The 27,417-nt window shown below is 42.4% G+C and overlaps 3 protein-coding genes across 4 annotated transcripts in view; 1 reads left to right on the top strand and 2 right to left on the bottom strand.

Moving 5' to 3' along the window:
* Window positions 1–1,990, top strand: part of LOC145455103 (BAI1-associated protein 3-like) — a 31,695-nt gene extending 29,705 nt beyond the window's left edge. Inside the window, exon 20 of the mRNA XM_080333056.1 lies at window positions 427–1,990. Coding sequence (XP_080189182.1) covers window positions 427–907 — 481 coding nt within the window. The 3' untranslated portion in view covers window positions 908–1,990. The remainder of the gene's footprint in view (window positions 1–426) is intronic.
* On the bottom strand, window positions 1,408–23,507 carry LOC145455133 (DNA replication ATP-dependent helicase/nuclease DNA2-like). The gene is given in 27 exon segments (XM_080333093.1): window positions 1,408–2,503; window positions 2,567–2,667; window positions 3,142–3,229; window positions 3,293–3,382; window positions 3,545–3,737; window positions 4,176–4,265; window positions 4,798–5,018; window positions 6,391–6,513; window positions 6,596–6,732; window positions 7,559–7,704; window positions 7,762–7,917; window positions 7,982–8,134; window positions 8,192–8,281; window positions 13,528–13,671; window positions 13,673–13,711; window positions 15,185–15,321; window positions 15,377–15,486; window positions 15,546–15,600; window positions 17,168–17,341; window positions 17,677–17,890; window positions 19,401–19,558; window positions 20,977–21,169; window positions 21,557–21,685; window positions 21,969–22,209; window positions 22,960–23,042; window positions 23,102–23,225; window positions 23,366–23,507. Coding segments are annotated over 27 exon segments (3,627 nt in total). The 5' UTR covers window positions 23,415–23,507; the 3' UTR covers window positions 1,408–2,314.
* LOC145455120 (vesicle transport protein USE1-like) lies at window positions 23,485–27,417 on the bottom strand. 2 transcript variants are annotated; one of them, XM_080333077.1, is made up of 2 exons: window positions 27,269–27,417; window positions 23,485–25,630 (listed from the first exon to the last, which is right to left on the bottom strand). In XM_080333077.1, the coding sequence occupies exon 2, from the start codon at window positions 25,626–25,628 to the stop codon at window positions 24,858–24,860; it is 771 nt and encodes a 256-aa protein (XP_080189203.1). In that variant the 5' UTR covers window positions 25,629–25,630; window positions 27,269–27,417; the 3' UTR covers window positions 23,485–24,857. The 2 variants fall into 2 exon arrangements, with proteins under 2 accessions (XP_080189203.1, XP_080189202.1); XM_080333076.1 differs by lacking the exon at window positions 27,269–27,417 and adding an exon at window positions 25,757–27,049.

Below are 27,417 nucleotides of genomic sequence, written 5' to 3'. Positions count from 1 at the left end.
GCGTCTTGCACATTATCCATAACACACCGGACAAAAGACGTTACATTTCTTGCCCCTGTGTGGAATCTCGTTGAATGAGCCGCATTGCGGTTCCGTTGAAAAAAAAAATTTCGCAATTATCTTCCACTATACGTAGCATCTGTCGGTCTATTTGATCGCAAATTTAAATCATTGATATTATTGTCATCTTTCTGGCTTACGTGGAAGAATGTATACGCAGAAGTCGGTGTAATTATGCAATTTCCCCCAACCTTATCTTAAATTCATCATCATGTTGAACGCAACCCAGGGACGATTATGTCTAATCAGCGTGTTTTTTCATTATCCAACAGAATTTACAGTTTACAAATGACATTACCCCCATCTATGATCAAATCGATTGACTTGATATGGAAAAAGACTTACAGCTAACTTCATTACATTCAGGCTAATGCCGAAACAACTCTTCCCGACGTTAACGCCTATGCAAACGGCTCAGGTGAAGAAGACCGTAAATCCCGCGTGGAGCAACCAAAAATTCACATTCAACGTTAAGCCGGATATAGCACATCGCGAAGGCGCTTCCATCGTCTTCACAGTTTACGATTACGACTTGATCGGAAGAAACGACGTCGAAGGAGAGTGCGTGATCCCGTTGATATCCGTCGACGGGCTAGGCAAAGACGGCGACACGCTCGCCCGGGATTTAGAAATGCCGCTGACGCAGCCGACGCAGACCAATTTCGGATTGACGAGAGAAGTGAGCGACAGCGTGCTATCCTCTGAGGGAGACGCTCACTCTTCAACCATTCTGGACTTGCTCAAGTCTCGGATGTCGTTCGACAAAGAGGCCATGGAATTTTGCCGCTGGAGAAGGAAGCTGCAAGACGCCGTGAACCCGGACGACATCGGTCGGAAACTTTCGTGAGGATTCGCCGATTCCAAACGGAAAAATTACCTCGCGTACGCCATACGCGAAAACTGTTTGGGTCTTACCGTTGCGCGCGGTGACTGCCGCGTACCACGGCTGGGCAAAATCGAATAGCTCAGGGATTCGATTCCGAGTCGAATATTCAAGTACAAACTACTATAACATCATAACAGAAATAATGACTTGGATGGTTCAAAGATGTATCTTGCTATCGGCCACACGGAAAAATGTTGCCAGTTATTTATTCATTCGAAATAATTTCCTATTTCTGTACCGTGACTTATTCGAAGCGATTTGTGACCATTTCGAGGCTTGATCATAGCTTGGCAGAAATGCCGTTTTACTTTCATGAATATCCGTAGCCTTGTGCAGCATGTTTTGACTGAGTATATACTAGGGTTACCATATTTTGGAATCGGGAAAGGAGGACACTTTTTCACAATTTTCAAACCCAGAATTTCGGAGAAAAATATTTAGAAAATGGTAAATTTTTCTCACTTCGTGATCGATTGACTAAAAAAAGAGGTCAACTCTCTCGCTAAGCGTCCAAAATACATTTTTTTCCATCACGTTTACAGGTGATTGACTAAAAAAAGGTCATCTTTTTGGCTCAGCTCCCGAAATGCCCGCCGGAGCTATACTCCGGTGCTGATTTACGGTATCTCACTCCAATTTCACAGTAAATCTGACCAAAATTCTCAAAAAAGAGGACAAAATCTCAAAAAGTAGGACATTTTCAAAAACCTGAAAAAGGAGGACGTGTGATAACCCTAGTATATACGGCTAACCGAGGTTTCGAGACTCCAGTGGCAGAAACCGAATATTGAAACTACATTTCTCGTTGATAGAATATTTCTTTTGGCGTGAAGGGGTATATTTTTGTTACTCGAAAAAGGGTGACCGACTGACTGCGATACGCACACCATAGCAGTCTGGAAGAAAGGTCGTCCGTCTGTTGCAAACGCAACGGGTACAACTTATCTTGTATAGAACAACCACTGTATCTTGAAGAATACAATATCACGCTGTACATATTACAAAAATGAGTTTATTCTTGATCATGTAAAAAGAATGACATTGTTTTCCGTGTCATGGAGTGAAAAATAGCGGGGTACGAATACTGAAATGTAGCACCAGCAACAAACCAACGAGTTACAAAAGTGTGCTAGATTCGCGCAGATTTTCGAAATGTGCAGAACCGTTTTAAGTGCCAACAGTTTCAGTACAAAAATAGTAAGGTCATTCCTTATTCGCTACCAGCGGTCATTTCTAACAACGAAATTCACATCACATTACATATCTTCAAAGAAAACAACGGAATCGTTTAAATAGAAGTGAATTGCATGTGAAATTGTGAAATATTTACACACGCACAGTTTGGGCGCTAGTGAAGAAAACCACTTATCACTGGAAAGTACCAGCACTTTCAGCTGGTAATGAGTACACCATTTGCTTTACGTCGAGGCAAGATAGCAACTTATTGCACGGTTCATAGCAACGCAGCGTCTTCTGACAACCGATCAGAATCATCTTACGCTTGGCTCGCGTGAGCGCGACGTTTAATCTTCGATGGTCGTTCAGTAATTCGCTATCCTGGAAAAGGATGTAAATAAAAAGAATTCCTCAGTCTCATAATGATAGAAACCCGACGCTTACCTTTGTTGCGACGCTTTCTTTTCGACTCCTGACGAAGGACATGAGGATGACATCTTTATCCCTACCTTGGTATTTGTCGACGGTGCTGACTTCCACGTTATCTGCGGGTCAAAAAGTTACCCTTAGCCACGGGGCAATTCAAATTATGGCGGCCACCGAGGACTTCAAAATATCACAGGCGGTATAGTAGCTAGTAGCATGTAAGAATTAATTTGTCCCAAGTACAACGGTTATAGGTTTTAAGGCATATTATATCGGACGATTAGCACAGTGACTACAAAGCCTATTGCTGGAATAGTAACTGCTCATCCTGGTGAAAAAGAATTGAATACTACTTCAGTTTAGCAGGTACAACACTGCATATTTCAAAGTTAAAGCTCTTAAATCACCATAGAAGCCTAGAATGCCACATAAAGTGATCTTGAAATTTTAATATAATCAGGAAATGATGTACATCAAATACAAAGCAAGTTTATGATGTTCAACACAGCTGATTTCAAAGCAGAGGAATAACACGAAAGTCAACCTGCCACCTTAATATAACCAGGAAAAGACGAATTGGGAGCAATCGTAACCTGTTAACTCCGACAAGTAATCCTCAATCAGCTGCACTTGCTTCCTGAAAGGTGCGATCACACCGATACGACCCGGTTCGCATCCGGCCTGATAACAGAAAAGCATTATAAGGTCATAATTGGCGGACCGCGGACGCAACGGGCAAAATACCACGAGCAGCGTTTTCACGATCATTCGCAGTATCTTCGCTTCAATTTTGTTACACAGTCCCTTTTCGACTTCTATTTCGTACGCGGCGATCTGAAAACAATTTGCCCGCACGTGAGCTATGACAGCAGCCGCTAAACTGTACATATAAAAGAACTGGGATGTATGGGCACAGGTGGTCATGGTCAGTAACGAAGACTTTCATTTTTGGTGCTCGAGGTCTTTGACCACTCCTGTGCGTTTCTGTGTACGTACCGCTGACGTGTCGATAAACACAACTGGTTTACAAGGATCCACGACCGTGCGTATCCAGTCTCCCGTTTCGTTCTTCACGAAGTCAATAGCGGTCTTGAGGTTGGGCAGGTCGAGAATGGCGTTTGCGTTAGCCTCGGTCGCACACTCTAACCTTCCGTCGTACGTCACGACGTTGCTCACGTCCATGATTGTGCTTCGCGACAAACACAAATTATAAGCGAACAAAGTAAGAAGACATACATTAAAAAGAAAAGTGAAAAGAACATAGATGTTTAGTAACGAACGACAAAACAGTCAAATCCCACAGTTACACGAGCCGGTTTAAAACTGATATCAGGCGTCACTGACAGAAAAATGTCAAATCAAAACCCAACGCACACCGTAATCAATTCTTGTCGCTGATGAGCCCTGTATTTTTGCGCAAAATTTCATAATTTTCAAGTTAATTATATTCAGTGGTTCCGTGCCCAGCAGAAATACGGGGATCCTCAATACACTATTACGTGCTGTATGAGTGCCTGCATAGCGCATATTCACCATGATTGAGAGCCACTTAATCAGGGCCGATACACCAGATAAACGCCGCCAAGGGTGTGCCGCCTAAAACAAAACCAAGCTAGAGTATCGATACCTGTTCATGCGATATTGTAAAGTGAGATAGCACAGCGCCGTTTCGTGCCTCGTCAGTCTGCGAAATAAACTTTCGTCGGCACCGATCGACCTGTAACGCAAATAATATGCATTTTCTCAGAGGTAGCAGAGGTAACAAAGAACTCAGGTTTGGTCTGCTCGCATTGCTTACTTTAAGCGTTCATGTTTTTGAACTTCTTACGCTTCTACTCAATGGTTCTTTTCGCCAAGGAGATGGGTGAAATTGTCATGACAGGTGTGTGAAATAGAACATGTATCATTGTAACTAAATACATTTTTAATAAATCGCACCTATTTGGAGCAGCATTAGTCGTTTTGCATTAATTGCAGAGACACAATGTAAAAAGTATTCACCTGCGATTGACCACTAAAGTATGTGACGCCTTCCACTTTTTACAACTACTTTCTCGATTGCTACTCGAGTACTTTTCAGAGCTTTCTACCAACTTGAAGTAGTTTTGCATGTCCTGGAATCGCGACTTCTACTTGTAATTAAGTAGAAATTCACGGCACTACTACTTGAGTGCAAACACTGACTACGTAGACCATATCTGATTGTCAGTGCTTAGGGGCAGGACAAAAACGACCAGAAAGTCACTCGCCTGGCCTTTTTGCTTCTCACAAGCGGAGGCAGTTGCTGATGGTCGCCCACAAGCACGAACCGTTCCGCTTGGAACAGGGGACCGAGGCAAGATGGCTGAGATATCTGGGAGGCTTCGTCGACGATGCAGACGTCGAATTTGGGTCGACTATCGGGCTTGGTGTTTCCGATGCTAAAAAGCGGGTGGGAACACGCGGCGATACACGTACAGCCGACAATTCTCTGCAAAGCAGTGATGTAAAAAGGGAAATTAAGACACAACGCGATTTCTAAGCAAGTAAAAAAGTAAGCATTCTAGGCCTAGTTTTGCCTGACAGACAGACAGCTGAATTGGAAGTAGGCAAAAAAGTACATTACAGTACAACTGCGGGTATGCAGACAAGAAGATAAGCAGGAAGGAATGAAAACGAATACCCATCGATTTATAGTTGGTCGAAAAAAAGAAAAAAAACGCTACAAAGTCAAGACACCGAATCAGGTTTGAGTTGCAGTTCACAGCGATATCCAGTATAAAATTGGATTCAGATCCAAATGCTGTTATCAGTCTGGCACAATGGGAGGAAGGGGGCTGCAAACTTGGCGATTGGGCGGCAATGAGAAAAAAAGGGGCACTGAGAGTGAAGGGAGGGGGATGTACTATTGAAAACTGTTTGGAAACTGTAAGAATTATTTTTTTAAAACAACTAATCAATCGATGAACAGATTAATTACCCAGCAAGGTTTGTTGAGTACCAAGTCATTTTAGCGCATACATTCACGCAGGGTTGTAACCAAGTCACAAGGCTCCGAGTCACAAGTCAATCTCACTTATATAGTTTTGACTCGAGTCAAGTCGAGTCATTTTCAATTCACCACCGAGTCAAGTCCGATTCCAAGTCGAGTCTGAGACATGGTATTATGACTCGAGTCCGACTCCAAGTCATTGTGACTGCGAGTTTCAAGTTAAAGTGTTGTTAAACCCACTTCTTATAACTATCTTTCGTGATATCGAATGGTCCGCATTAATATTATAGTAATTTTCCTCACTTTTAGCAGTTTCTGGTTTCATTTTAAAGTATCAGTACCAATAGACGAAATGCCAATGGGTTGGTTTGTTAACTATACTTCAAAATTACAATGAAGTGACGGTCTTGGCCGTCTGAGTCTCGAGTCATATGACTTGGTTCGAGTCATGCCCAATTACTCGGGTCCAAGTCGAGGCATCAGAAAATCGTGAGTCGAGTCGAGTCATAACAACCATGCATTCAAGTGCCTGTTAAACGAGAATATTGAAATTTTAAGCAATTATAGCACCATAACAGAGCACCATGGATCTGGAAGTAAAACTGCCTTGCAGCACGATTTTGTTTACCGGTACCTTGTCCGTTGCCCATGGTGGCATTGTGCGATAAAAGTTTGCGAAACACTGCTGTGGCATGTTGGCGAGGAAATTATGGATAAATAACGTGCCGTGCTTGGCTCGCTCATCGTTTTATCGAGCTATGATTCAGATTTGGTATGTGAATATTTCACCCAGCAAAACAATAATGCACGGCGATAGTTGGTGTAGTGAAAATCCCCAGGATTGGGGGTAAGCTTCGCAACATGAACACACCGCATCATTGTAGAGCTGATTTAATTCTTCAGGAGTCTTCAACGTTTCGCATATCTCTTCCTCGCAGAACTTGTGCAAGGACGGATGGATCTGTCTTTTACGTCCAAGTCGTAGAAATTTCACCTACGAAACAGCGACTATTAGCGATTTGCGGTGATTAATTTCGGAATTGTCTCAAAACATATTTGTTAGCGAAACTTCCCACCTTGTACTTGATCAACTTCATGAGCAGGGTGTCGACGGCAGAGTGAGTGTAGGACGTGACCAAAACGCGACAGCCGCACAGAATCAAAATTCGAATCATCGCCACGATTGTGGTGGTTTTTCCGCTACCCGGCATACCTGAGAAAGTACACCAAAGCTACAATCCTAAACAATCAATATTATCCACAAAACCTCGAGAATTTTGTGTAGGTTCGGGAAGTTGCAGAAATTTCTTCGCGACTATATCTTAAACTATCACAAGGTTCAAATTTGTGACTCTCCAACTTCGCTCCTGACTCTTGAAATTTCGAATTCGGGACTCATCACCGATGAGTCATCAGTTAAACAAATTTTGAAGTAACTTACCAACACCTTTTTCAGGACTTGAATCGCGACTCACAAACACATACAGGCTACGCACTTAGGTGCCGACATCCGAATACAATAATCATCAGAGGCGGTCACTAACAAGGTTCTTCTACTTTTTCAAAGTATTTAAGTAGGCACGTGTGCTACTTACTCAAGTAGCGGTGATTTCAAACTACTTCTACTTCTTTCAGTTTTTGAGGCAAAACTAGGCCTGGAATATTGACATTGTACTATTGAGTAGAAATTTAGATTACGTCTTCTTCAACTTGAATACCAATAATGAATACTTTGACCCTTCATGTGTAATGATCCATTAAATGAACAAACACTCACTTATACACAAGACTCGCAATTTGAACAATGCGACTCGGTTATCAGCATTTGCTCGAAATTCGAATATGTATTATTATCAATATACGGGTGCTCGACATTAGAGCAGGCGACACGACAATTAAGCATGCGACTGTATAACCCCATCCCTTATATAAACATGCATCTAACCCAACCCTTACTTTAGCCCACATGATGAAGTGTCGCATGCTATTCTGTCGCATGCTCGTACGTCCACACAGAATCTTGAGTACGGCGTACTTACCCACAACTAGCGTGTAATCGTCGGACAAGATAACTCGCTTGATAGCCTGCCGCTGGGTCCTGTTCAAACCCCGGAGCATCTTCGCGATCTGGTCTTTCTCCTCTCCCGGCACCACGTCCGATAAACTTTCCTTGAACGTCGGTTGCCTGAAAGTGGCGTTAGCAGGAGTGGAAACACGAAGGAAAATACGCGGAAAAGCATACTTGTAATGCACGATCAGTTGCCGCAGTCTGGAGGCGGTCGGCGTGTTTTGCATCAAAATGGATGTGTTTTGAAATGACGAGGTGAAGCTATTCAGCGACGGCCATTCGCGACGATCGATGGAATAACTCATTTCCTCGTCGTAACCTTTGAAACAACTACGGAAAAAAAATTAATTAGTTAAAAAAACCAACAGGCGCTGCACACCATTATTTCATTTACCGCTCCGTCGAAATTGTAATGAAATGCTCTGAAACATTATAAACCGAGCCGGACGCCATAGCGGTAAACATCGGCTCCTTGCCGCTGACAACAACAAGCTCACCAACTTCAAAGTTACTGAATTTCGTGCTGGCCTCTTCGCCTTCGAAATGCCTGGAAATACGAAACACTGTGAAATACTGCGAGGATAATATTAACCACTCCGTTTACTTTTTAAATGTTTGCAGATACTTGAGTTCGCCTTCCGGTTTACCGGGGCCTGCCAGCACCAGATTGGGTATACAGGAACCAGCCTTTTCCCTAGGTAAATCATACATTTTATCAAAGTTATCAACTTCAATCGCACTACAGGAGTGTCTGTAATTGTTCTAGATCAGTGGTTCTTAACCTTGCCCCCAGCGCCCCCCAGGGGGCGCTGGCGATGTTGAAGGGGGGCGGAAACGCTCAGGGGGCGATATGGGGGGCGCTGGGCTCAGGGGGGCGGTATGGGGGGCGCTGGAGAAAAATGGCTTCGCAGTAGATGATGTGGTGATAGGACATATCCTTAATGAGTATTCAGAGCAAATAAACACCGAAAACTTCGTTACATATAGCCTTCAAAATACATATAGATTTAATTGTCCATGGGCGCCTAAATGACTGACACCGAATGTTCCTGTCTTGGAAATCTGAACCCCAGAAGACGAATTCCATCTGGCAGGGAAAAATTATATGTCAGTGAAGAAATACCAATCTGAAATCGTGTGCGTCTTTTAGTTTAGTACGATTGGGCGACAGGGATATTCCTGTTGGGCGATATCCCCGTTGAGCGATTCTATATTTTTTGATATTGCAGACAGGGGGTCACGAAATAACATCATGCAACGAGGTCATACCAACGGGTTCGCCTGCCCGAATATGTTTAATTATTGATAACGGGCCCTACAGTTTCCAAGAAACCTCAAAATGTTCGCTTTAAGTTTTGATGAGTCTGCGCGCACTCAACAACTCACTGCGCTGACCCTTGGACAACAGTGCGTAACGACTAAAAAAAGGTAATAACTCCGGATTTGTTGTGCGCAACGTAGATTTTCTGTGCGCAGAGAACGTGTCAGCACTGCGCACGTGCGCAACTTAGAGGGAACATTGCACCTAACTCAGCTCTACCGGTAAATGTGTTTACGTGAGCAGAGAGAGGATGAAAATTGATCTCAATTTACATGCAATTCCCGATGATATTGACCAATTCAATCATTAATTAGTGAAATTTTTCGCACTTCGCGCGTCTAGGCGAGAATAGCTCCCTCAGTAAATGTACACCCAATGTAGATACCCAATAGGCTATCAGCAAATAGCGGACAGCCTAATGGGGTTCTGGGAGCGAAGTCCCCCGGAAGTTTGGTTTATCACCCGATGGGGGCCCAGGACCAACGCTTTATGTTTGGGGAGGGGGGCTGACGAAGTGCTGTTACGGCCCTGGTAACGAATAATTGTACCTGCGGGAACGCCCGAATATGTTTAATTATTAATTACGTGCCCCTTATTTTCCTATACAACAGATCACTCAGTGCTACTGGTAAATCTGATTACGTGGGCTGAGAGGATAAAAAGTTTATAGCGACTTATAAATGTAATTACCATGCATTATAGCAAATTTTGGTACCTAGGGCGACCAGGCCACACAAACTTTGCTGACCATCAAAATCACGATATGCGGTTCGTGGGGGCGATGCCCTCAGAACTTCGGTTTATCACGCTATGGGTGCGCAAGGCTATTGTTTTTAGGGGGGTTGACGAAGTGCTGTTACGGCCCTCCCTCTTACTCATTGTCTTTATTACATTCTTTACAATATGAAGTTGAGGGGGCGCTGGAGCACGATAATTTTTGAAAGGGGGCGCTGGACGAAAAAAGGTTAAGAACCACTGTTCTAGATTAAGAAGCCTGAGAATATGACAAAACTGCACTAATCCCAAATATTTTCGGCTGACACTCGTCAGGGGTCATCGTCAGTGGTAAGTAGTAGAGAATAGGATAGAACATTGTATTATCATAAATCGTATCACCAAACGTGACATAACCGATCGGATATCGGGTTTCGGGTTTATTTCAATGTGAATATTAGGGTTGTCCAAAATTTGGAAAATCTCAAAAAAGATGGGTATCAATGTCTCATTCTATAGATCAGGGGTCACCAACCTTTTTGCAACCAAGGGCTACTTTTGCGTACTGATTGAAGCGACGGGCTACCATTTACTCCCGCCGTTTACCCGTGTCAGACACAATTTCCGCTTTGATATTCATAGCATTGGGCAGGTATCGCATAGCGGTAAGACTTCTAAGAGAGTCTTTTAAATCAATACATCTCATTTCAACTAGCTAGCCACTAAGACTTTTTAAGAAATCACGAATTACTTCGCACCGTGTTTATATAAATTATATAACAACTGTAAGCTCAGATTTTAAAATAAATCTCGTCACACGTTAGACTGGACATCGTGTTATCTGTTTCTAAACCAGTCAGTGGGAGGCCTGGCATTGCATGCTATCAACTAGTGCGCTGTACTCTGGTATGTAACTTACACTGCAACTCTGAGTGAGTATTCCAGATGTGCAGCGTGTTCTGTGTTTGTTCTTTGATGAATGTCGTGTCCGCAAAGGCTGATTCACAACGATAAGTTGAACCAAACAAGCTTGAAACCTTCATAGCTGCTGCGCATTCACCACTGTACTTTTCCGTGTCAACAAGGCACCAAAAGTTTGCTGCAGCCTTGTGGGCTTTGAGGTGGAGGTGATTTTGCAGTGGTACAATTTCAATCTCTAACTGTTCACCATCCAAACATGACAGATTTCATTATACCTGACAGCAGCATCGATTACAGAAAGTTAGAAACATGGTACTATAAATTGCATTGAGTGTAAGAGAGATAAGCTGTGTCAAAAGATGCAATACACATTGGGCAATACACATTCTTCTATTTGTGATTATTATTTTCTTCTGTGTTGCAGACTGTCCAGTGTTATATTTATTCGGATGAGTGCACTCGATTACTTTACTGCCATGGAGGTGACGAGTAACAAGGCCTTTATAGGCCATATCGTCACCTCCAGTCAACTTTTTATGTTTGACGAAGCAATAAATGTCTGTCTGTCTGTCTGTCTGTCTGCATACTGCATCTGCTAGTACGTCACCGCAATTTGCTACCAGATAGTAATGTTGTTTACTTCTTTGGCATTGTCCGGGACGTTGAGCTACCTTAACGGAACACCCTACCCTTTCAAGAAGACCGTGGATGGCATGCCGTCATATCGCCTGTATGAGCAGTACGCCGTAGGCCTATTCTACGTCTTCGATATCTTGTTATTCTACTACATGTTGGTATGTTACGAATTGTTTGGGGATACAATAGCTAAATCACTCAATTTATATATTTAAAAGCTCACTGGTGATAATCTGACGAATATTGGCAAATGCTGCTATTCGATCTATTTTTAGAACAGGCTCGCGGGCCACTCATCTGGTCCTCGCGGGCACCAGGTTGGTGACCCCTGCTATAGATTATTGATAAAAAACAACAATGAGCCTGGAATAAGCTCACAGGAAGGTGAAAGATTTGTCGCAAAGCGTTTGGAAGTAGCTACCGACGAGCGGGCGTGTCAGCGAGCATAGAACGGCAACAAGACTAGTAATCACGAAATTGCGGCTCTCGATTGATTAATCGGCTATGCTTCAATGATCACGACGGTGGTGGCTTGCTGATTAGTTGTTGAAGGAGTCTGCTAACGGCGGTGATTCTGTAAGTGCATTGTAGGTTGGTTGGCAAATAATGATTTAAGTTTAATTTAGGACATGTTGAGTTACTAAAGACATGATGATGAACAACCAACAGTCGCTTCACATAAACTTTTAAAGCATGACTGGCTTATTGTGAAGGAAACCGCAGTAGCCTACACGTCTGTTTTGACCGGGGAAAGCACAGAACACGCGGAGAAATATTGCAAAGGCACTTATGCAAGTGGCGACCAAATTTCTCGTTTCAGAAGGGATGCGTCATCATTGAACACAAATATAAAGCTAACAATGACACTACCTTGTTTGGTCTTGTTAGACTCCAGTCGTGGTAAATATTTGAAGTCTTGAATGCTCTGAGGATTGGCTGAATCAGCCGTATATGCTGGGGACTTATTAGTTCGTACAGCAAAACGATGACCTCGTAAGTGTTGTCAAAGTCGGCAATGATGCCGCAGAAAGATGTGTAAAGGTAAGCACAGACTATGCCAGTATGACCATTAAAAAGACAGTTTGCTGGTATAGCTTTTTCAGGTATGACAGAGGTGAAACGGCGAATGATCGTGCACTTTTAGAACTAAAAATAAATCCGAGAAATACCTAGTCAGATATGGTTGCAATTACATTAGTGCTCCTACTTTTCAGGGCGTAGGTAAAGTATGTTAGGTTAGTCATCGCAAACTGGTGCAGCACACCATATGTGAGATGGATGCCGCACAAAATCTTATCTGCTCAGAAGCTGTTATATGGGCCGAACAGATAGCTTATATATTGGAACCCCGAAGAAGTGTACCTATCGCACCGCTTCGATGTATTTTCAGCTCATTTTATGTCCATGTCTGGTTTGATTCCAGCATTTGTAATGTTGCAGCTGATAATGATTCAAGATTCATTCAGGACAAGCAAACTGTCTTTTTGCTGGTCATACCTGCATAGTGTGTGCTTACCTTTACACCTCTTTCTGCCGCATCTTTGACGACTTTGACAGCACGTACGAGTGAATTGATTTTGCTGTAAGAGTCTAATAAGTCCCCAACATGAACGGCTTATTCAGCCAATCCTTGGAGCATTCAAGACTTCAATTATACACCACGACTGGAGCCTAATAACATCAGACAAGTAGGGTCGTTGTTAAGCTTTATATTTGTATTCAATGATGATGCATCCCTTCTGAAACGAGAAATTCGTTCGCCACAAGCGTCTTTGCAATATTCTCCTTGGGTTCTGTGCTTTCCCCAGTCAAAACAGACGTTTAGGCTACGGCGGTTTCCTTCACAATAAGCCAGTCATGCTATAAAAGTCTACGTGAAGCAGCTGTTGGTTGTTCATCATCATTTATTTCGTAACTCAACTCCTAAATTAATCCTATATCATTATCTGCCAACTAACCGACAATGCGCTTGCAGAATCATCGCCGTTAGCAGACTCCTTCAAGAACTAACCACCGTCGTGATCATTGAAGCATAGCCGATTAGCCAATCAAGAGCCGTGATTTCGTGATTACTAGTATTGTAGCCGTTCTATGGTCGTTGGCACACCCGCTCGTCTGCAGCTACTTTCAAACGATTTGCGACAAATCTTAACGACTTTCCTGTGAGCTTATTGCAGGCTCATTGCTGTTTTTTATCAATGTTCTATAAAATGAGACATTGATACCAATAATTTTTGAGATTTTCCAAATTTTGGACAACCCTAATGAATATATTATTCAAATGTATATACAATTTATACATACATGTATACATGTATATGTACCATCGATTTGAACATTGCATTTACCGTTCTGCCGGCGATCTCAGCCAGTAGTACTGAGCAAGGTCGTGCTTCATTGACTTTCTGGTTTCCAGCATCGTGCATGTAAGCCAGTGATTGAAATAATTCAAATCTTTGCCCGTCAAATGGGAAGTGTTCATCTCCACCAATTGATCCATGAAGCCGGGAACTCTGCCGAGTTGGGATTGCCCTTCCGATGATTCAATGCTGTTAAGATAAGGGTGTTGTTGATGGTTGTCCGCATTGACTAAATCATGAAAAGTCAATTCGATAGCAACGATTCTAGATGAATAGTAAGCAGTCAATTTTCTCAGTCATTTGCGTGCCGTGGCAAAAATTTCAACAGGAATCGATGTGACTAAGACGGATGAGTGAAAATTGTCAGTCAGGAAAACAGAATTTGTATATCACCGGGTTGGCTGTATATATCGCTTGGTTCTTGGTAACCTGCAATTGCTGCGCTTCCCACAGACTCAAATATAATATCTTCCCGTCACCTAATGCGGCAGGATACTGATTTCCATGCACCATACCGCAGGTGCCGGGCTATTTTCGGTGGTTTCACTGGCACTCGGACCTGACTTTATCTGTAACTAGGACTGGGGCTGGCCGCTAAGTACCAGCAGGCCTCTTGTATCAAAAATTGATTTCCGTACTAAACCAACGTTATTGCATCAACACCGAAAAAATGTTGGAAATGACAGAAGATGCTCAGTGGTACAGCAATTACGACGAGCTGTTGCTCCCAAGCAATGTTCCCTCTAAGCTGCGCACGTGCGCAAATGCGCAGTGCTGACAAGGTCTCTGCGCACAGAAGATCTATGTTGCGCACAAAAAATCCAAAGTGATGACTAGGGCAAGTTTTTGCTGCAGTTAAATCCGTGGAAAGTTGCATTTATTTTTGACAAAAGTTGCAGTAAAAAGTGGCATTTATTTTTTCACAAAAGTTGCACTAAAAGACCACCTTTTGCTCGGTTGACTAAAAAAAAAGGTCAACTTTGCGGCTCAGCTCCCGAAATACCCGTAAGAGCGTTACTTCAGTGCTGATTTACGGTACTTCAGTCGAATTTGGCCGTGTATTTCACCAAAATCGAAAATACTTTCATGAAAAATCGAAAAAGTTGCATGAAAAAAAATAGACAAAGGTCGCAAAAAGTTGCACTATAACATTCCTTCAAACAGCATTCTACATATCTTCTGAGTATTTAGGAAGCCGCCGGAAGCTGGAAAAAAAATTTGCAAAAGTTGCAAAAACTTGCCCTAGTGATGACCTTTTTTTAGTCGTTACGCACTGTTGTCCAAGGGACTGCGCAGTTAGTTGGCGAGTGTGCGCAGACTCGTCAAAAATTAGAGGGAGCATTGCTCCCGAGTAAGGTTCTAGTAAGTAACATTCACGACTGCCAAACACACTCGAGAACAAAGCGTACTTGTGTTTGCGTACAATATTTCTGTAATCTTATAAAAACAGCACAAAGTCAAACTGTTTGGGTTGTATCCCGCGATCAGTAGTACATATTACCACTTGAAACACCGGCACTAGTGGTGGTAATACTTGGAATTGTACGCTTGCTTGCCTTCGCTTAGAACGAGCAGAGAAAAGAATGAGACTGTCGCAAACCGCTCAAATAGTAACACAAGGAAGCCAACGGCGGCTAACACTTACCGACTGATAATAGAACAATTGCGTTGTTGAGAACACCACCCGCAAGTTCTCTCGTCATCGATAGTAGGTGGCAAAGGCGCCAGCCCGTAACTGCCTTCCGATGATTCCATCAGCGATTTTGTCAAGCTCGACACCACCTGTGAGACGAGCGGTTGACGCAAATACCACACACGGAACGTCGCGGAAGCCTACCTCGTTTCTAATGAGGAACAGTTCCCTCTCGTCGGCGCGTTTCAGAGGAACGCAGGACAGCTCCACGCTTCTCAAGTACAGCAAAAGTCCGGCGGGCAACGTCGTGCTATCTGAAAGTTACCGCGGTAATGACACGGGTATAAAGAGAAAAATAAAGTGAAACGTTCACCATCGCGGTGGAAGTCGTTGGCTCTGTGCCGAGAGAACATGGAGTAGATCGCGGCCTGACGAAAGAAAACGGGGTTGAGATAAGGGGTGGCTTGTTATATCTCGGATGCGATTTCGAATCGTAACATGGTTTCAACGGAAGCGGCAGGCGCTAAGCCAGGGTGGGGGTTTCAGGGGTCGAAACCCCCTACTTTTGAAGCACGAAACCCCCACCTTAAACGCAAAACCCCGTCCTTTTGAAATGACCGTTCTAACGCTAATATTCAGTTGCAATTCAATAAGCCAATCAGCGAGAGGCGTGTTTCCAATTAGCGAGATTCGTATGTGCACAATGTAATGCGACGCGATCTCCCTCTGAGTGAAATTGATTGCAGCGCGCTCGGTAATCGTTGCTGGCTTGATTTATCGCGTCTCCAACAAGCCTAGTTTCGCTGGCTTGAAGAATCGCATCTGCAATAGGCCTGGTGCACAATATACCATCGATGACCTTCACAATCGCATCTGCATTGGTCTGGTGAGCACGAGGCACGATATAATTGCTGGCCTAAATAATCGCATCTGCAATAGGCCTAGTGTGAAAGATATCATCGCTGGCCTAACTGCCGGGTCTTGGGCCTACCATGCTTTGGCTTCTGTCTCCCGATGGCTTGGAGACAATGCCGTTAAGTGTATGCTGATTAGCAATTCTGATTAAAGAGTGGCATCGCAAAACTGAATGACATCGATTGTATGTAATTGATTTCCGCTGATACTTAAACATAACCTTCAGACGATGTGTGTCAAGGCTTGAGGTATAAATGAGTAAAGGTTTGAACCGCCTGAACTCGGCGTCATTATAGCACATATTCCATAAAAAGTCGGACATTTTGACTTGCGCAAATCGTCGCCGAGGCTACATAAGATGCGTTGATAAGCGCGCATGTATTTAATTGTTCGACGCGTTGATAAGCTGGCATCTTTAATTGTTCACGACAGATCAGGGGTCCACTCGATAATTAACAGCACTTCCGGACTCGTCGACAAGCTGATCATATGCGTATAATCGTCAACATGAGGACATTGTACGATCGTCATTTACGCATGTACTAAACCCTAATGAATTGATGCTATACTAGTAAATTCGAAAAATCGAAACCCCTTCCTTTTATTTCAAAACCATCTCCTTATTTTTCGCCTGGCTACCAGCCTGGGAAGCGGTCTCTTTGTACGTAGTATTTTGAGATGGTTCTACCACATTAGCACTAGGGATGACGATTAGGATTCGAAAAGTCATCAAGTATAGGAATACTCGTACAGTCGGCTTGAGTCAAATAATAATACTCAATTCGGTAACATATCACTCAGGCACTGCATTTTGCCCAGCCGTAGTTAGAACATACTAGGATGGATAACCGTATTCAAATTTCAAATGATTGTCCGAATCCCGAAACTGATTCGATTTGTCTTCAAATGTCGATCATATGCCCCAAGCTGATCGAATGGGATTCCATAGCCATCATCTGTGTTTTCGGTGTGTCAAGTCAAAACGTAGCGGGTGGGTGAGTTTCATTCGGCATTAAAAAACCTCCACCAGGACTCGAATCGATATCGCTTGAGATAACATAACATAACACAAATACCTACTTGTGCGTGATGCTCCATGGAATGACTAGCACGGCCCGTCTTCAATTCCAGCGGCATGAAAACCTTGGTTGATCTGGCGCCCGGGTGCCTCCTGACTAAAAACGTACCGCTCACATCGATCTTGCCCTTCAAACCATACGACGGCGACCAGACGTTTTCTTCGATATCCCGAGTCTGTAAATGATTGCACATTCACACTGAAAACAGGTATGGACAACGCGTACCCAGATTCCCATCCGGGTTTCTGCTAAATCTACCCCAGCCTTTTGCGAAGGAGAAATTGCAATTTAGCCGAGAATGGCGAATTTTGAAGGTGTGTTAGCTCAAAGGGAAAATCTGACGCATGGCGAACGTTTTTGTATTGCAAATTGGCTGAAAATGCCAAATTTGACTTATATCAAGCTGTTTTGAGAAATTCAGGGTCCAGTACAAAGGCACTAATAAGTCTTTTGAGGTCTGATCAGAACATCAGAAATTTGATCCCGAAATTCCAACCTTACAGGCCTTACCTCAGAAAGAACTATGTTGGAAGACAGCCTGGTCTGTTTATCGCCGGTAACGGACAAGGCCTCGTTACGATAACCTTGTGGTAGCGTCAGATCAAGCTTTCCCTTGCCGCTCTTTGGAGTGTCCCCTAAGTACTCATCTCGAAATTTGATGATTTGAGGGAAAAACTCTTCGACGGATTTCATCATATCGGACTGCGATGATCCACACTGTAAACTGGCAAAATCGAAAAGTACCATTTAATTCGAAGTAGGGTTGGATTATCCGGATAACGGTTAACCGATTAACCGCAGGTGTTTTTTCTATCTGATATCCGGATATAATTCTGCCGGTTAACCGGATAAAAAAGTATCGTTGCAAAAAGTAAGTTTCAATAAGTCGTATTATCATGTTGCGCACGGCCAATAAGCCGGAAGCGTGTTGACAATTAGGGAGATTCGTCTGCGCCCCTGCGCAATGTAACGCGACGCGATCTCCCGCTGATGATCACGAAATCAGCTCATTGATTGCCACACGCTCGGCTATCGCCGCTGGCCTGATTTATCGCGTCTTCAACGAGCATAGTTCCGCTGGCTTGGAGAATCACATCTTCAACAGGCCCTGTGCACACTATAACATCACTGGCCTACACAATTGCATTTGCATTAGCTTGGTGCTCACGATATTATCGCTAGCCTACACAATTGCAACTGCAATAGGCCAGGAACGAAAGATATCATCACTGGCCTAACTATCCCCTCTCCGGCCTAGCATGTGTTGGCTCCTATCCCTCGATGGGAAACTGAATTACATCGAATGTTCGCAATCATGTAATGCGTAATTGATTTCCGCTGATACTCGATTCGAAAAAAATTGAGACCCCCTCTTTCTCAACCTGCCCCTTATTTTTCGGCTGGCTACACGCCTGATCACGTGAATTTCTCAAGGGGGAATTAGAGCGAGCTATCATGTCAGTATTAATTCCAGTATAGCTACTCATCCTTCCAGTACTCTAAACCTAAACAGAAGAATGGTACAAAAGGAATGAAGTCTTTGAATATTCTGGGAAACGACCTGCCAACCGTTAGACTCTCTACGAAGCGCTGCTTACTAATCAGCCCACTTCTGTGGAAACAGAAAGAGCATTTAATGCATGTGAACTCTGTTACAAAACTCCGGTCCCGTCTACAGGATTCCGCAATTGATGCATTGTGCTTATAAGGAGGGCGTTGCAGAAGCAGTGAACATTAAATTTGCGTGATTTTTGTCGTATTCGCTCGTACTGCGTGTGTACATATAGATCTACAATAACACTGTGTTATGATTTTACGATACATTTTTCATGCAAACCTCTTGAAATTGATTGTCTCACTTAGCAGTTATTATATGGTTAACCGGTTAGATAAATTCCAAATATACGGATATATCCGTTATACGGATAGTGAAAATTAGATATCCAAACTAACCTTAGTTCGAAGTCTATATAATGAAGATGGTTGACTAGGTTGGATGATCTAATTCCACTGCAAGGAGGCAATTATAACACCCGCATTCAGACTTGTAACAATATACTCACACAGTCATTCAAAATAATAGTGCGTTTAGGCACATCACAAAGTATCACATAATTCTAAACACATAGGTCTACTATACTACAACACCAATACAACATAACTTTGTACAGATTGCTCAGAGTGCAATACTAGTAACTGATAGGTTGATGAAAGTCATTTACTAGGATACATACATGTCTTGCATTATTGATAATTTAGCAAGTTCGCATTTTGCCGCCTCGTGCAATTTTTCAGAGGACATCTGTCCTCGGTTTGTTACTGCTATTTGAAATAAGGTGTGAACGATCGTGCCGACAAGCATAGACTTTCTGGATTCTCCAAACTCCGTGTTCTGAAGTTGAAAAGATTTGATTCACTCGGAGAAATATTCATCAGAGACTAGGCTAATACTGTATCGACGATTCGTGATGGTTAGTGGTTTAACTAGATGAATATAATGTAAAAACAAAACTTCTTCCATGGTATTAAAGGAAGAACATATGACTAGTCATTTGTTGATGTATCCAACATGGAAGTAAATTACAGATCACAATTCAGAAATTCATGACATAAGGACCAAGAGTATAACTGCTGCATAGGCACGATATGACAACCATAATCCAGGAATATCAATGCGTACCAACTATCAAGTGAGGTGCACATGAGAAGAATAGGCAGGTAGGGATGCTGTGAACGCGAGGTTCACGTTCGCGTTCTGTGCGTGAACCTCACAAATTTAGAGGTTCACGTTCACAAACGAACCTCGGTAGGTTCTGCACTGTGAACCTTTTTCATATATTACAATTTTCACTTCATTATAACATCTTTGTATGAAATCTATTGCATTTCAACTGCGGGCCACTCTATGCATGGCGCTTGCAGCATAAAAATATCAACACCAAACGAGCATGCACCAGACAATCTCAAAGATTTTACTTGCTTTGTTGCAAAAGCTTGCTCGAAATAGCAAGCTTTCTGCTTGTGAGTATTTAGTGACTCTCTGCTGTGAGATGGACCTGCAATCAAACATCATCAAGAGCGAAATACATTACTTGCAGTCAGCGAATTATGCTTATTCAATCAATCAATCAATGAAATTGATATCGTTGTTTGATGTAAAAAATCTAGCAGGCGTATGGGGTCAATCTTGACTTCATACGTTTATTGTATCATAAAAACCAAATCTGTGCGATTGGGTTGTTGGTTACTGCTGTATAACTTGGTAATGGGGTAATATACGTAGCAAGTAGAAACACGTTTTACACTCTGCTCAATATCAACGTAGCAATACTCAGACGCCAATTACATTGTCCTGTCCGGCCCAGACCGTTGAGGTGTACTGTCTTGCAAGTCGTCGTCGAAATTCTTGGCAAAGCGACAGAAGATATTGATTTTATGGGATTATTATATAATTTGATTGCCCCGGTTGATACATTTGGCGACGTTTAAAACGTCAATATGTACTTCAGCATTGTGGCCCGAGTCGTCGCTAGGTATAGTGTACTGTACGTTGATAAAGGCTATCAATTGACTGAAATGTAGGGCTGGAATTAGCAATATGACGTCATGAGGTTCACGTTCGCATTCACAGAGAACCTTTCAAAAAGGTTCGCGTTCACACAAACCTGAACCTTTCAGAGGTTCACACCATCCCTATAGGCAGGTCAATTGAATGAGGCTTATATTAGCATTCGAATACGTCCGGCTGGACATCATGAAATTATGCAAGCGCCGTATCACCATCGTCATAACGATAGCTATGACTCTCACCTTGAATCTCTCGTTTAAGACGGCTCTTCTCTTGCAACCAATCGCATTTGAGATCGCAGTACCACTCAGCAAAATGTCGGGTTGCACGATTATCAAATTATTTTCTTGATCTATCGTGATTGATCCGTTGTCAATATCGTTCACATTTCCAACTATATTGACGATGTCTCCTGGGGAAACTTGCGAGCCTGCCCTGTGAAAACAACCAATTGGATTTACTGGACTAACACATTGGCTACATTCTTTTCTCGAGAAATGAAGATATTTCCGGACAAATGTTACAAAAATTTCATCGAGCTACTTTGACTGGCTGTCATTTTATTTCATTCGATCGTTCTACATAGCATGATGCTATAAACACCCTAGTCTTACTTACGCAAGTTAAACAGAGATTTGTGCTAGGAATTGCTGATCATTGCACTGTTAAGGTCTAGCTACATCGAAAACACACTGTTGAATCGGCATTTTGTAACATATGTCAGTCTAGCCGTGAGTGGGATAAATTCAATTCGATGTCATCGCTTATAGAAATGTTTACGGAATTGTTGCCGGTAGTTACGAGCTCTCCGTAAGCACTCACCAACGATCGCAAAGCTTGCATTCGAGCCTCTTTTTGGTCGATACATTTTCCAGAATCAGCTCCACGCGATCCTTCTCCTGGCTGACCTCAATCACATTGTAGCGTATCGTCACGAGGGAATGTTGAGTGCTGAGAGTTACATAACGGGTATTTTTCGTGAGGCTACTGATTCCCAGACGTGGTAAAAGCAACCAGCATTGGTAGCCTACTCAAGAGGAAGTAGAATGTTGTAAATTTATACTCTAGCACAGCGCTCTTCAATCTCTTTTTGAAGTAGTGCACCCTTTATGGCCTAGTATTTCCTGAAAATCAGAAAACTGAGAAGAAGAAGTGGGAGAAGTCTAAAATTAAAACGATTCTAGATTGTTTGCTGACCGTATTCGCTTATAAGCCAAGCCTGTAGGCATAGTACCTGAAACACGGCAGAGAAAAGGGGAGGAGGCGTTCTTCCGGTTTTTGCGAATTCTTCACAGGCGACGAGTCACTCAGAGCGGCAGCCAGAAAGCTGTCGTTGAATTCAATTTCATCCTTGAGGTCAGCGTCGTGGTTCGGAGGAGTGGAATCGCAGGCTTGTGATATTGCGATCTCGTCGATAGGGGAAGACTCTTCTACCGATAGGATGCGTTTTGCATTTGGATCATCACTGATGTCAACTAAATTCAAAGGCGACATTCAAAGGTGCTTCGGTAGCCATTGACGCATTTCAATACAGTTGGGCATCACAAGTGAACAAAAATTATATCCAAGGATTCAGTTGGAAGATTGGATATTGACTAAAAAACAGAGTTAGTCATTATCAAACTGCTGTTGGTTTTTCGGATTACTCAAGTTAGTTTAGCCTACTTGCAGTTCTTACTCAACAGACTTCTTCCACTTCTGCTGAGCAATTTGTTTTAGGCAAACTGGTCTACTCGCTACACTTTGAACTTTGCAAGTAGAAATTAGTTTTAGAATAGCTTCGCATTACTTTTATGGGTGAAACAGTCATAACAACTGAAGAAGTATCACCTGTATCGTGAAAACAGAATATATTTGCAAACATTCCACCGATTTGTATGGTCAATTGGTTTTTTGTCACATGTTAGATGTGCATTCCTTGTGAAGATGCACCGCGGAATCTCGAGAGTACGGACGTCTGATTATATGCTAAAAGTTTATGAACCCTCACCAAATCTTCATTTTAAAACTACATACGTTTCGGACTTTTACTTTCTATTTCAGTAAGAAATCAATTATCTTCCCATCAGGTCTTTAATGTAAGTGAATTAGCGTAAGCTGCTTGACGGAGGGACAGTTTAGTTAATTCTCATTAGCTGAGCACCTGTCACAATTTATTCAAATAATTCTTCAATCCCATAGTGTAGAAATAGCATGGATTCACATGAATTGAAGATATAACCAACCATTCGTTAAATCGATTATAGCTGGTCTTGCGTGGTCTTTTTCTTTCACAATTGCTGACGAGTTGATGCTCTCAGACGTCTCTCTGAAGCAAGGGTCAACATGTATAACTGCAACTACCATTACAGGATGAAACTTATTCACTTCAAAGGTTCTGATCGAGTTGAAGTTTTGACCATGAACGCCTCTATTCTTCCCTGCTTCAGACCATCCTTGCTACGTAGCAGCTTTGAAGAGTGCTGTTGTTTTGTGAATGAAGTTATCTTGGCTGAAAAGGTATAATAGGAATTATAGATGGCGTCTAAATCTGCTACACTGAATGCGGCTAATGTTGGTCACTTTTTGAAGATCGCGCCGTGCAAGCAAATTGGAACTAGAATATGCCACGGACAATATACATGCACTCACCCTGCTTCTTAGGTGTGTTTGAAGGCCATTTACTAGATCGCTTCGGCATTATTAACTTGTCCTTGTGAATTATCAACGATCTTCAAGCATGTACAACGCACAGCTATCCAATACACCTATCAAGGTACCAGTGTCTAATACTTTATTGGAACTGAAGATCTGCAGGAATCAATATCTTGATAACCAATAACCACCATATACACACAATTAATTGAATAGGTAATAAATTTTCAAATCAAATTCGAGTCAGCAAATTTAAACAGGTATTAACGTCAATAATGCAATTTATGAAGCTGAAAGAATGACATTATACTTGCAGTGGACTTTCTAGAAAATACATGAAATACTTTTCGTATGGTAGCAGTGTATACTTTTTAGAATTTTTTTTTTCATTTTCAGTGTTAACACAAGCATGTTACAATTACAATAAATAGATACAGCACGTTTAGAATGATATAAGACGTTACCGATCATATATATCACATTGCTCATGCTTCGTGCTGCAATTCCCATATGTAATTTGACTGGCACCGTCCAACAATGAAATAATGGTATAGTCTACTAGGCCAGGATTCTTAACATTCCTAGACAATGACATTGACTTTCAATGTAAATATCATAACACTAAAAGTTAACCTGAGACTCCCGTTACCAATGTGTCAAAGGCAATAAATAGTGTATGATAAAAGCAGGATTGAAAATAAAGCATAGCATTGCAATGTTTGATTTTAAAATGTTATCTATACACTGATTAAAACTCCACAAGCAACTTTAAACTAACCAAAAGACAAAAATTGCACCAGACTAGCCCCGCAAACATTACTAAGGTTGGGTAAATCGGGTAGCCTATCTGACAGATGTGATGGAGAGTTTCAGTTATGTATTACAATAACATACACATAACTATATAACTAGTTCTTCATAAGGCTCCAGTCGGAAGTATTCCTCAGTTAAGTGCCTTTACATACTAGCAATATCAAGGCAATATATCAATCCATGTTATATTTAATGTTGATTCGGGCAGAATATATAGTTATGTACACATATGGGTATTAACGGTAATTTTCTTCGTCAGCCAAATCATCTACATGAGAATAAAACGTCAATGAACACTTCGACATTTTTCAATGACCAAGCATCTGAAGGCATCAGATTTTGCCACAACCTATCCTGCTATGAAGAATACGACAATTCCATGTAATTTGTTGTGTCAGAACTGAAAAAATTTGTCCGGAAACCCAAAATAATTGCTCCCACGGATAGCTATGCCTACGCTGTTTTGAGCACCACACGCTTGGAGCCGTGACACAAATCTAATCAGAGATATTGAAACATTCAATTTCCAAATTAATATGATTTTCTGGGAGAGGACACAATATCAGATCCATGGTCAGAAAATACAACCAAATGCAATTACTCGACTTGAATCAGTTCGACAGCTCTCACATCTCAATACCCAACCCTAATAGAAACTACTATAATCAACATTGACTTATCGTTTCGGAAAAAATCGTATGAAAAATATCATAAACAAAAACACCGCACAGACCAGCGCGAGACAAATCCACAACCACCAATTCGCCCCCTTCTGCAAATGGCCTTCGAGCCGCGAAGAGGCCGTCTTGAGCGTGCCCAGATTGGAGTCGGTCTGCTTGTTAGACTTGTTCAACGTTTCGAGATCGTCCTGAATCACCTTCCGCGACGCGGTGATATTATGCTTCAGGCTGCGAGTCAAGTCCAGCATTTCACCGGCTATCTGCTCGTGCATCTTTTGATGGTGTTTCAGCACCTCTCCTGCATCGGTGATGCCTTGGTTCGGCGACTGCGCGCCTCTGTTTCTCAGCCCAGTCGCTCTTTCCTTTGACGTTAACATCAAATCATCCCTCATGCTTATATTAGCGCGAGATGACGCGTGCGCTTGTATTTGTTCTCCGGCAGGATATTCGATATCGGCAGGAATCGATTTAATGGCTGACGGCGCGAGTAATTCCACATTGACCTTTTTCTCTGCTGGTTTCGATGAGCGTTGGGAATCGGTGAAATTTCTGAGAAACTCGACTTTTTTCGAATATTCTAAAAGTATGTCCGATGTCGGTTGATCAACGATGTCTATTTTCTTGAGATTTGATAATTTTTCTTCCAATGCCGCGATGTAGTTTTCTAGTTTCCAGTAGTCCGAAGTTTGTGTTTTAGCAAGTTCTTCGCAGCGAGACAGGAGTCGAAGAAAGCTTATTTCTGCCCTGGTCTTGGAAATTGGCGCCATACCTTTAATCAAATAACATACATTGTTTCATCTGTTTGTCTGAGTAGGATGCAATATTCATGAATAAAAAGCATTAGTGTCCAACATCATAGCATTTGAACAGTATGGGAATCAATATGGGGTGTTACCTTTGAGACTGCATATGCATGATGTGTCCAAAGTCACGAATGTACATTTGTGATATTCAAGAGCCATCACAACATTGCTTATTGCTATCTGTAACCAGCCAGTCCGAGCCCAGATACACTTGAGACATTTGCTGCCTTGCTGGCAAAGTATTTGCTGTAGGCACAGCATCAATTGCTGGGCATGGATATACATTTGGATTTGGTGAATTTAGTGTTACATTTATATGAATGTGCTATGGTATGTACATTGTACTGTAGCCTACATTTAATATTCCGTGACTTCGAACAAGAGTATACATATATACATATTCCCTAGATTTGAACCCGGTATCAGACATCCGTGAGAATGAGCGGACCTAGGATTACTTGAAGATGACATTACTATCGGAATAAGGGATGATGACATCATATTTGTTATGAGATGACGTCATTATTATGGAGCTTCTTCGATATACGCCCCAGATCGAAACAGTGCTCCCCATGACACCAAAAAATGCTTCACATGAACACAATAAAATTTATAAACGTCAAAATAAATTGTTTTTTGCCTTTGTTGTGGAAGGGGGATATTATGGTTGGAGGAGAGGGGGATATTAGGACTGGGGAGGGAGGATTTTAGGGTTGAGTGGAGAGGGATATTAGCGTTGGAGAGGGGGGATATTAGTGTTCGAGGAATGATGAATATTAGGGTTGGGAAAGAGGGATATTAGGGTTGGAGGAGAGGGGATATTAGGGTTGGAGGAGAGGGGATATTAGGGTTGGGGAGGGGGAAATTAGGGTTAGGAAATGGGGATATTAGGGTTGGAAGAGAGGGGGATATTAGGGTCGGGGAGGGGGGATATTAGGGTTAGGGGAGGGGTTTAGGGTTAGAGCTGGGTTGGGGTTAGGAAATGGGGATATTAGGGTTGGAGGAGAGGGGGATATTAGGGTTGGGGAGGGGGGATATTAGGGGATGGGTTTAGGGTTAGGGTTAGAGCTGGGTTGGGGCTAGAGCTGTGTTAGGGTTAGGGCAACCCAAGAATAGGTTTGGAGTGCGGGACACGATATTCCACACTCTCCCGACCATAATATCCCCAACCCTAATCTTGGGATACCCTAACACCAACTTTGACCCTAACCCACCTCCAACCCTAATATCCCCCTTCCCCAGCTCTAATCCTGGAATACCCTAACACAACCCTAATATCCACCTACCCCCAACCATAATCTGCCGCAACCCTGATATCCCTAACCCCAACTTTGACCACATCCAACCCTAATATCCGTCTCTCCACATGCAAAAGACAATTTATTTTGACGTTTATAAAATTTGATCGTGTTCATGGGAAACACTTGTTGGTTACATGTGAAACACTGTTTCGATCTGGGGCGTATATCGAAGAAGCGCCATTATTATTACGTATGCCAGATTTGATAACAATGGGGTGCATGACCGTGAAAACAGACATTCGGATGGGTGCGGAACTACACTAGATCCACCAATTGGTCTGGATTAATCAGTTAACAGATTACCTTCTCTGATAAAAGACTTCTTCACCTCTTCTTTAATAAAAGTCGGTATAAGCGCTAGGCGAAACAATCTTCGTATGTTATTGGAACAGAACACACGTAAGCTGAAGCTCGTAAACCCTGCAGTGTTTTGTCATACCTCAATGAACATG

Source organism: Botryllus schlosseri, chromosome 14, assembly GCF_051294905.1.
Source record: "Botryllus schlosseri isolate E-star chromosome 14, Bs_hap1, whole genome shotgun sequence".
Classification (NCBI taxonomy): Eukaryota; Metazoa; Chordata; class Ascidiacea; order Stolidobranchia; family Styelidae; genus Botryllus; species Botryllus schlosseri.
This window is presented reverse-complemented; position numbering and strand designations above follow the sequence as displayed.